Genomic DNA, 11,862 nt, shown 5'->3' with positions numbered 1-11,862 from the left:
GGTTTGGGATCTCTGTGTATGGTTAGGATGATGGTGTGGTTTGGGATCTCTGTGTATGGTTAGGATGATGGTGTGGTTTGGGATCTTTGTGTATGGTTAGGATCATGGTGTGGTTTAGGATCTTTGGCTTTCAATTCGGTCTCCATCAATTGCCAGCTGTGCCTCTTCTTGCATCTTATTTCCTTTTATGGCAAACCGCACTAGCAACGCCACCGAAAACAATGTATCCAGGCATGTTAAGCTCCTCTTAAAAGACTTCCTTCTTAGGTCCTTCCCTAAGGTGTGATGAAAAAGGACTTGCTCTGGTGGCCTCTCATCATATTCAAAGTCAAGTGCTGAACATGGCTGCAAAACGTCAAACAACAGGGGCTCCTCCTACAGAATCTGACATTACCAGCCATCACACTCCCCTCTTAACCCAGACCCAAGCACAGCAGCTTCCTCTCATCAACAGAAAGAGAAGGCTCCTGACCCTTCTGCCTGGACACGGCGGACCTAGGGACTCCATGGGCTTATTCCGTCCTCATCCTGTATCGGTGCCATCTTCAATGAGGCTTATCCTGCTGACCCTCTCTTCTGCATCATTTTTTAGCACCTCCCCTCACTGTTTCTTCTCCTCACCCTGATTTATTGCTTTCCATAGTTGGTAAGTTTTGCACCTGACTGTATTTATGTACTCGTCACCCCCCCTTATCCTCTGAAAATTCACACTTCAGTAGGCCCCACAGGAGTGCTTGTTGGAGACTGGCGTGACTAGGCCAGCGTTTCACAGTGACCGGCATTTTCCCATGTGGCACCGCGTGGAAGATAACTGACATAGAGTTTGGGCGGGATCTCTTGCTGTATTGCACTGCACTGAAGATCGAGTTTAAAAGCACTGTCTGTATTGCACGGGTGATTTGTTTTGCAGCAGCGGATGGAATGGTCCAATGGGGGCAGAATGGAGGTGTGCAGACATGCTAGTTGACTGTTTGGACTCCAGACTAATTAGAAAAGGGTATCAGCCATGCAATGGAAAGACAATGGGGAAAGGACCGAAAATAGTTTATTTTCAAATGACCTTTAATTTTTAATGTGCGTGAGTGTGTATGGGGTGAGGCCTAAGCTTGCCAAGAAGTGTATGTGGAGGTCAAAGGGCAACTTACCAGAGTCAGTTCTTCACTTCCATTATGTAGGTTCCCGTAATAGAACTAAGATAATCAGGCTTGGCAGAAAGCGCTTTTGCCTGAAAGCCAAATTACTGGTCCAGGAATCAAGATACTTTCAATATAATCACCTACGTTTGACAACTAGGAAGTGGGAGGAGGGGCTGAAATAAGGGAAAGGAAAGAGCTTGGAACAACTAAGGAGGACATATTGAGGCTGCGTAAGAACAAGGTCAGAAGAGACCACAGAGCAAAAGGAAAGCTGGTTTGAATACGTTGATGTTAGGTGTTAGCCAGGCAAACCTGATCTGGAACACATCTGTAGAGATCGTTGGAAGATTAGAACGGGAGAAAATCAGAAGCAAGGCCATGACGTGGAGGTGTCAAGGTTTGGGTAACACTCACATCCAAGCAGGACTCAGGAAGGGGAGCCAGTGAGGCCCCAGCAGAGGAGTCAACAGTCACTCTGAGAAGGGGCAAAGAGACATCAGTGTTGCAGAAAGGCCAAGAGACAAAGGGACACACACAGGCCACAACAGGCCACGGCAGAAGGGTCTTAAAGGGCTAATTCATAACCTAGAAAACTTGGTGTCTGCAGGAACGTGTTAAATTTGACTGCAGGGCTGGGTAGGTAAAGACTACAGCAAAAAGTGCAGACAGACGGCTGAAGTAGTGAGGGGCTGGGCCCCGGAGTACAGGGACAATCTGAAGAGAAACCTTCACTGTGTTCCCTTTTGCCTAAACTTTAGAATTTTAGTTGCATTTATTTCACAAAAAGCCAAAAGAGATAATGATATCATTATTTTATATAAATAGCAACTAAAGTTTCATAGCGTACCTACCTACTTGGGGCAATTTGTTTTAGCAGTGCTGGGGATTGAATCCTCAGTCTTACGCATGCCAGTCAAGTGCTTGAGTCCTGAGCTGTACTACTCTTCTCGTTTGCCTAGTAATAGAGTGATAAAGCTAAAACTGAAATTAAGATATAACCACCAGCAAGACCCATTCTCCTCTTGTGAGTCTCCACTGGGATTTCAGATAGTGGGTGGCAGCTGTGATCTACTGAAGATGAGATGAGATCTACTGAAGTCTGCTTTGAATACTTTCAATATGGTGCTTGTTATAGGATTATATAGTTTAATAGGATGTGTTGAGAAATAAAGAAAAGAGTGATAATTATTTCTAGTAATACCATAATACTATGCAACCACGTTCAGGCAAACATTTTCTCTCACTCTTGTTCCTGGGAATGAGTTGTTCTCTCTCTCTCTCTCTCTCTCTCTCTCTCTCTCTCTCTCTCTCTCTCACACACACACACACACACACACACACACATGCATGCACACACACACATACACAGGCACACACATGCTACTCCACAGCTTACTTTAAATGAGGGACCCCCATACTGGAATTGCTGTTCCCTTACTTACGATCTAAGTATTCAGTCACCTATATTTCATGCCTTCGTGTTTGGAATGAAGACAGCTAACAATACTCTCCTATCTATTGGAAAGATTAAAATTATAAAGCACTTCAAATACAATTGTCAACACTTTCTATTTTATTAGTCTTCCTTACCATAACTTCTAATACTTAGAGTGTATCTTACCAAACCAGTGTCCAGAGATTACTAATTTATTTATCTTATAGCTAAAACAATGAAGTTGCTTCTAATTTTCCATGATTATGGATAGATTAATGATGAGAGAATTAATGTACAAGCTTGTCTCCCGTGTTTAGAAGGAAGATGCATGCGTCACTGGTGGCTCTCTAGTGACACCGTTAGACTGTTCTAGAGAGAGCGTTTGGGGGATAAAGAGATGTAGGCCTATAGAGATGAGTTTATGAAAACCATGTATGTAAGAGATTGTGTGTGAGCATGCGTGTGCAAGGTGGGGAAGGTGTTTAGTAAACTGATATTTAAAGGAGTTTTTTAGTTGTTGTTGCTTTTTATTTTATTTTATTTTTTTTTGCCTTAAGGCCAGCCTTAGAAGTAGAATACAAACAAACAAACAAACAAAAAAAATCATGTAATTGAGTCAGGTTAAAAAGAAAATAAAATGGCCAAAGACTTAGGATTCTTTTAGATTAAAGTAAGGGAAATAGTTAAAACACAGCCCACTATCTCAGTTCTGTCACTAGAGATGACATGGAGCCGAAACAGAGCAACCTAACGCTGACTGAGAGCTCACTGTCTCTGCTTTCTAGCTCCGAGTGGCCTATTTCCTAGACCCCAGTGATCTCAGTGTCACCACATCCCAGAGAAATCAAAGAAAAAGACCCGGACACCAAGCCAGTGAGGGCCGGTGAGTTCTGTACACGGTTCTCCTCCTTGGCTGGCCTGGGCAGTTAGGCCTCTATACTGCTTGTCCCCTGCAGTTACTCTCCTCCCATTTCCCTTGAATCTATACCAGGATTTCTCTTCTTAAAGTCAACAGTGAGCTTCACTTTGTGAATTCAAATGGTCAGACTTGGCCTCATCTCTGACCCCTTCTTCTTAAGAAACTCAGTTAACTGGCTTCTAAGACTCCAAACTGGCCTCATTTCTTCTCTATATTCTGGCTGCTTGTTATTAAATCTCTTTCATATGCTTATTTTCCCATTCTCTAAGTGTTGCTGTGCTCAGTGTTTTTTATCTTTATCTGGACCACTTTCCCACCCACATTCCCTCCCTAGTTATCTCCTCCCGTGTACTGTCTTTAATGTCTCTAATTCTGATGTCCATCACACCTCCTTCCCAGACACTTTCCCTGAACTCTAGGCCCAGAAATCCAATTGCCTCAGAGATAGTTCCTCTTCCATGTCTAACAGGGCACTCCATCTTAACATGCCCTGAAGGGAACCTAGGGTATTATTCCCTATACTCTGTCTTCGCCTCATAAATTGGCAGCACCAAGCGACTGCAGGGCTGGGGTGCTGCCTCTGGTATAATTTTAGTTCAAACTGTTTACCACAGACCAGGATTATGGCCAGAGCATCTCACTACTGTCCCAGCTTCTACCCTTGATCACGTGTGCCCATCTTCAATTTAGCAATAACACCAAATTTAAGTAATCTACATCCCTGATCAAAGAACACATGACTGGCTTCTTACCCATAGTGAAGTCACTCCTCCTAATGATGCTTGAGAACCCAGTTAATCTGCTCTCCCATCCCCATGGCCTTCCACTCTGTGATCTTTTGACTCTCTTTAGAGTCTCAAGTAAAGAAGTTATTAAAATACCTACTTACCAGGAGTCCCTCATGATTTTCACTGAGCTCCGTGAGCCTGGAACTGGATTTCTGACGTTTGGGTTTACTTCTTTCTCCGACACAGTCACAGGTGTCCTCCGGGAGTCTTTCTGCTTCCTGGCTGTTCACAACGCACTCATCATAGCTGTGGAAGCCATAGGGGATATTCTCCTTGTTGATAAGTTCCCTGAATGGAAAAAAAAAGTTTAATCATATTTTAAAATGTGAAGGGGACACTTCATAATACAGTTACCATATCACACCACATAGGAATATCATAGTCACCATCTCACACAGGAATATCATAGTCACCATATCACGTCACACAGGAATATCATAGTCACTGTATCACGTCACACAGGAATATCATAGTCACTGTATCATGTCACACAGGAATATCATAGTCACCACATCACATCACACAGGAATATCATAATCATGGGCTTTGACTCATTTGTTCTTTTGAAACATTAGTATTTTAAACACTCCTGTAAGAGGTTTTCACAAAATTAATGACTTAGAAAAGTTTTATTTTAATCTATACCATAGATCAAATTAAACTACCAATACGACACTAGAGTTTAGTAAGACAGAAATGATTGAGAGTCTCACAGCATGGCTGAGTTAGTGTAATTCCCTCACTCCAAACCCGCATCTGGAAATAAATTAATTTGGCAGCCAAGAATAGACACCATATTTTACTGTCAGCTCTCCACATCCCCCAGTGAAAGAGAGCATTAAATACTTATTCTGCAATAAAATTCATACCATTAGACTATAACAGAAAGAAAATTATAAATTAAAAGCTACTATCATATTTTCAAAGTTTTATCATCTTTAAATATTTTTAGTGCTGTCTAATTTGGTCATTTTAGAATGTAGAATATATATGTATATATTTACATATACATGTGTGTATGTGTTAAAATTGTGTGAGAATTCATATGCAATTATCAGAAACACCTAAAGGACAAACTGTTGTGGAATATTCCTTTACACTGTGCAAAGATGTGTCACTGTAATTGCTTTGGTAAAAAGCTAAATGACCAATAGCTAGACAGAATGTATAGGTGGGACTTCCAGAAAGAGAGACCGAACTCTGGGAAGAAGAAACGCAGGTCGCCAGCCATATGGAGAGGAAGCAGGATGGGCAGTACAGAATAAAGGTAACTGAGCCACAGAAAAGAATGTAGATTTAAAAATGGGTTAATTTAAGTTATAAGAGCTGGTGGGACAATCCCACGCTATAGGCCGAGCTTTCATAATTAACAATAAGTCTCTGCGTCGTTATTTGTGAGCTGGTGTTCTTGACGAGAAATCGGTGTTCAGACAAGCGAATTGAAGAGAGGATGTAAAGCTGACAGCGTCTAGCATGCGGGCATCACACTCATGCATAATATCTTCTGCAGATGGCTGCAGAAGTATGATTGCAAATCCAAAATATGTCTTATCCTTAAAATTCTGTCTTCTTATCACCCTGCATATTTCCCAAAACTACTATGTGTATGTACATTATAATTTTTAGTGGAGATTCTATCATGCTTGATATAGACTCATCTGTATCCCCTCACAATTCCTATGCCAATGTTTTGATGCCTGATAAACCCGTGGTGAAGGAAAGGCCTCTCAAGTCATTCAGTCTAGTGGAGGTCATGACGGCAGGACATCCAGTGTGAGTACTGTCCATGCAAGAGACACCAGGGAGGCCACATGAGGACAGGGCAAAGACAGTCCCGTCAGGCCCAGGACAGTCATCTGTCTATACCTTGATCATGGACCTTGCCGGTCCCTAGGTCTGTGAACAAGTAAGTACTGTTGCTTAGGACAATCAGTTGGTGTGTTTGTTACAGCAGCCAAGCACGCTAGTGAAGAGCTGAACAACACTTTACAAATCAAATGGAAAGCTGATGTTTTAGTGATTTGGAACAAGGTGCTGAAACTGACATGCAGCAAGTTGGCAGAACAGCTGTGCTTACCTGTGTCAGCTCCCCAGAGGGAGATCTGTGCTCACATCAACACCCGTGTGTCTCAGTCCCAGTGCTAGTGAGGATTTGGAGCCCAGGATCCCACTCATTTCCCAGACACACATCATATTGCTGTCATATTTGACATGAGTCAAATTTTACCTGGACATAGAACTCTGGGCCTTTCCTTTTAATTACTGGATCCTTGCCCAGGGTTCCTTTTTTTCCTGGATTTCTTTCTTCCTCTTTTATTGCATACTTAATTTCTTAATAATATTATTTATATACAATAATGATGATATTTATCGTTCCTGCTATTGAGCATGATTTTGTTTTTGCTTTACAGCAGGATTTTAATACAATATTTTAATAACAAATACAGGCATTAAGTTTTCAGGTCATTGTATTTTGGAATTTAAACTACTTTCATTTAAAGATGATGCCTTGCTTTTAAACAATAATAAAAATAGAGACAAACATGCATATTCCTGGTAACAAGCATATTATTTAAGCAAGAAAATTAGATGGAAACTTTTATATACTAGATATATTTCTCAGACATTTATGCTTTTATTTTAGCAACCAATTATTTGAGTTTGTTTTTTTTCTTGTAAATTTGACAAAAAAATCATTTGCACCAAAGTGAATGATTCATAGTCTCTGCCTCCCTTCAGTGATACTTATCTAAAAAGTTACAAATGGCCTCAGTAAGACTTCACCTACAACCAGACCATCACTGACTGGGGACAGTATTTGACTGTCACGGCTATAAGTAGTGAGATGCAAAGTAACATAGCAAAACAAACAGATTTCCTTAAAACATGTTGCAACTATTCTAGGAGGCTCACAGTTTTGGGTAAAATATTATAAGGTCTAGATTAATTGTGCTTTTATATGAAAGCAAAACCTGATAAAAATCTTAGCTAAATTGATTTAAACAGTTATAATTAAACCCTAGCAGTAAGACACTCCCTACATGCTATAACAACTGGCCTTGATGTTTTCACAATTTATAAAATATTAATGTCTCTACTGGGGTTATCAGAGAGGACCCAACATTCTGAAGTCATTACTGATGTGGTATGCTGTGAATATGTTTGATTACCATTGGTTAATAAATAAACTGTTTTGACCTATGGCAGGGCAGAATATAGTTAGGTGAGAAATCTAAACAGAGATAGAGGGAGAAAGAAGGTGGAGTCAGACAGACACCTTATAGCTGCTGAAGGAGACAGATGCCAGAGCCTTACCAGTAGTTACAGCCTTGTGGCAATATACAGATTAATAGAAATGGGTAAATTTAAGATGTAAGAGCTAGCTAGAAATATGCCTGAGCCGTTGGCCAAACAGTGTTGTAATTAATACAGTTTTTTGTGTGATTATTGGGTCTGGGTGACTAGGGAATGAAAGCACAGTCTCCATTTACATATTACAAGAAGGAAGGCAAAAGAAATTTCTGAGACTGGAATAGAGTTGTTAGAAAAATCAGCAGCTAGAAGTATGCAAAGCAAAAGGGTGAGAGATGGGAAACCAACAGAGCTAGTAGGGATAGCACAGGTGAGCAAAGGCATCAGGAGAACCCAACAGGGAATAGAGGGTGGCCATCGCAGACTTCAGACTGTGGTAAAATTACAGCCAGGTAGAAATCATGGCTCTGGGACTGTGAAAGCTAAATGACCTCACAAAACCAAAGAAGCTGTACAGTGTGTGCTGGAAGTTGGGGAAGTTCTGTCCATGCAGTCTGTGGCCCAGCATGTCATGAGAGATAGGCAGATATCTCTCAACAAGATGGACAATGCAAGCAAGGAGCAAAAGGACGGGACCAGGTGCCCAGGAAAGAGTATTGTGGTAACTTCCGTGTGGTCACCATACACAGTACCCTAGGAGAACATAAATATTTACGTCCCAAGACTCTTTATACAGCGGCAACAAGATCAAGATAGGGACTAGAATGAGCAGTGATGGGGAGGGCAGAGATGAAAAATTAAGGTTAGAGTTTCATGGGTAGACTGTAACAGACCAGACTCCTCCATCCCCCATTTCTCCTGCTTCTCCAGATGTTGCTAATTGAATAAAATTAAGATAACACATGTAAGAAACATCCACAGCCTTGGGAAGCCCAGCTCTCCAAGCTCTCTCAGAGGGAGGGGCTAGCTTGTGGCTCACATTACTTAGCCCCTACTCATTGTTGACTGTACCACCTCTGCCTGCTCCCTGCAGCCACCACTGCTACCACTAATATCTTCTTGCTATGCTACCACTTCCCACTCCACAAATGCATCTGCTGTCCAAAGAGAGGGTGGAAAATAGGCTGCCATGACACTTTAAAAATGCTAAAGTAGAACATAATAGTTATGTTAATGAATAAATTATATTTGTAACATAATGAGACAGACAGAATGCAAATGAATTACGCTGCTAAATGTTTTCTATAAATATGTCAGGGACTGATTTCAAATGTGAACATTTCTGGGTACTGCAGTTTTTCTTTTTTCTAAGGAAATATCATAACTACTCGTTTCTACCAGTTCTAACAAAAATATTTAGAAAATACTGTTTTATTATTTAGTTATTTTGAGATAGGGTTTCATGCAGTCCACACTACCCTTAAGAAATCTCTTTGTAGCCAAGACTGGTTTTGAAAACTCCTGATTCTGATTCTCCAGTCTCTACTTCCCAAGTGCTGGGGTTAAAGGTGTGCACCATCATTTCCCACTTAAAATTGTGTTTTAAAATAAAGTTTGTTTTAAATATTAAATTTTCTATGGATGCATAGCTTTTTAATACAAAATTAGTGCATGAGGATATTGATTAAATCTATACTTAATAATCCTCCAAATAATCTCAGAACTAAAACTCCTTATCCAACAATTCAAATTCTGAGATCTCATAGTTACAAATCCAATTTGGGCTGAAATTTTAACACAATTCTTAAACTAATAAACTTTTTTCCTTGTAAAATCAGTGGGTTAGATGATTGATTCTGCTGTTTGCGTGAATTTTATTTGTTAACATAGCTGTTGAACACTGAAATATTATATAGCAGGGAATTTACTTACATAGTTTATCTTCTATGACTTTTCTTTCAACAAAAATAGAGTTGATTGATAAAGATTTTGCTATAGTTTATGAATTCAGGGGGTGGTAGTAGAGGGGAATGTGTGAAACTAGGGTTAACTTCAGTCTTCAGTGTTTAGTAATTAAGTAAAAATATTAACCATATAGTAAATGGAAACAAACTTGGAACATTCCAGAAAAACATGAATAAAATCAGTTAATAATAATAATATTTTTCCTTGGGAACCTGCCTTATGGCTATTACTATGAATGGTGATTTGCATTCTTACTTTACTAAAGCCACTAATGGGGAATAAACTCTTTGTAACACCATTCTTAAAATTTATGCTGCAATTTTTTTTTTTTTTTGGTTTTTCGAGACAGGGTTTCTCTGTGATTTTGGAGCCTGTCCTGGAACTAGCTCTTGTAGACCAGGCTGGTCTCGAACTCACAGCAAATTTTAAAGTTTTAAAGTTAAGTAATATTATAACATAGAAATTAAGCTTTTCTTCTGTTGATTAAAATGTTCAGCTTTTAAAAAAATACTAAAACTTCAAGAGGATGATTAAAGAGGCTCCTTATAGAGTTGGTTACTTGTAGGATCCACAGGAAAATGATTGCTGAAGTTGCCTACAGAAGGTGAGACAGTCCTTTGGAGTTTTTGCTTCATGAAAGAGCCTGTCAGACATTCTTCAGGACACAGAAGAAAGTGACTGACAAACTGCCAATATAGGCAGAACAGTCTTTGAAATTTCCTGTTTCATGGAAAAGTCTGCTGAATTCTATGGGCCTGTAGGCTGAAGATACAGAATGATACAGAAGAACTTTGGGTGACTGTCCGGGCAGCGAGATGTCTCTGTCAATTCTGGAGTTTTAGAAGTTGTCTGCAATGCATTTCCTGTTTACTTAGGTAATATTATATCCTTCTGGAGTCTTTGATGGAGTTGAAGAATAGATAGTTATAGTTTTCCTTAGGTATGATAAAAGATAAAGTAGATAGAAATACTGTAACTATAATTCTTGCTTGGTAACTGTTCTGTTATATGTAATCTTGCTATATTAAAGTTAAAACCTTCCTTTTTGTTTAAACAGAAAAGGGGAAATGGTGTGGGAAGTCCTTTTGTATATATGTTGCCTTTATTGGGTTATGAATAAAGAAGCTGCTTTTGGACAATGGCTTAACAGAATATAGCCAGGCTGGAAATGATAGAGAATAGGAGGAATCAAGGAGAGGCCATGTAGCTGCTTCCAGAGACAGATGCCTCCGTTGGAGCCTGCCGAAACTTTGCTGGTAGGCCATGACCTTGTGCTGATGCACAGATTAATGGAGATGGGTTAGTTTAGGATGTAAGAGCTAGCCAATAAGAAGCTAGAGCTAATAGGCAGAGCAGTAATTTAATTAATACAGTTTCTGTGTGGTTATGTTGTGGTCAGGGTAGCCGGAAATGAACAAGTGGCCACCTACTACACATAACCATGTGTTAGAATTATTACAGGGGTGCTCCAGTATTTATCAAAGGGAACTCTGTTGATTAATAGCTAACTTCATGTTTATTAATAAATCCACTTCATGTTGACTTATATGGAAGAAAGAACCTCTGAACAGACTTTCTCTAAACAAGTTAATCAACAGGATGTTATAAAATACATAAATCAAGATAGATATCTAGATGAGACTAGATACTAAGTCACATAGACATGCTGGCTAAATTGAGAATGGCCATAGCGAAAACTTGTACAATTTTAACCTGGGTACTAAAATGAGAGGAGCAGGTGGCCTGTGACATAGTGACTGACTTAAAAATAGAAAGAAAAAACTCAAGAAGTGAGAGCTGATGGCAGCTTACTTGTCTCGGCCATGCCAAACATCATCCTGCTTCTTAAATTGATGCCCTCGATGCCTGGTGGGTGTTGAAGATGGTGATGGTGGTCCAGTTTCTGAGTCTTCTGAACTTTGATCTCCAGAGCTGTTGACATCGAAAAGATGTTCTTCTACTGCTGACCTGATGGTTCTTTCTAAGAGTCTAGTTAAAAACAAACCACCAAGTTAATGAAGCAATCAATGTTACCAATGAGTTCCTTTAAAATAGGCCCATAGTTCAGAAATATCTCTTTTCCCCACTGAAGGCATTTATTTAGTACTTCATGAGCAAAGACAGAACAGTATGCTCATGTAAAACAATTGCTTATTGCATTAAGTTAAATCATATTGAGTTAAATCACACCAAGTAGTTTGTCTCATTTTGTGAGTCTGTAGTGACTGAAATGCTCAAAAGAGATGTAGCAACGATTGGGAGGATGTTAGGAAATAAGAGCCACTTAAGGAAAGGTAGAAGTAGAAAATTTTCACTATAGAGCAACAGTTATTGAATATCTTTACAAAGCACGGTTCCTCCCGATGCCATACAAGATCTGCAGAAGGTGTTGGTCTGATTTACAAAGTAAATATATATATATATATA

General features: G+C 39.6%; 1 protein-coding gene across 1 annotated transcript in view; it reads right to left on the bottom strand.

Moving 5' to 3' along the window:
- The window catches only part of Fam13a (family with sequence similarity 13 member A), an 87,021-nt gene that overhangs the window by 39,084 nt on the left and 36,075 nt on the right, over positions 1-11,862 (bottom strand). The window contains exons 4-5 of the mRNA XM_005360560.3: positions 11,248-11,424; positions 4,380-4,566 (exon numbers count right to left, since the gene is read on the bottom strand). Of these exons, the coding sequence (XP_005360617.1) occupies positions 4,380-4,566; positions 11,248-11,424 (364 nt within the window). The remainder of the gene's footprint in view (positions 1-4,379; positions 4,567-11,247; positions 11,425-11,862) is intronic.

The sequence above is a fragment of the Microtus ochrogaster genome, linkage group LG3 (assembly GCF_000317375.1).
Source record: "Microtus ochrogaster isolate Prairie Vole_2 linkage group LG3, MicOch1.0, whole genome shotgun sequence".
Lineage (NCBI taxonomy): Eukaryota > Metazoa > Chordata > Mammalia > Rodentia > Cricetidae > Microtus > Microtus ochrogaster.
This window is presented reverse-complemented; position numbering and strand designations above follow the sequence as displayed.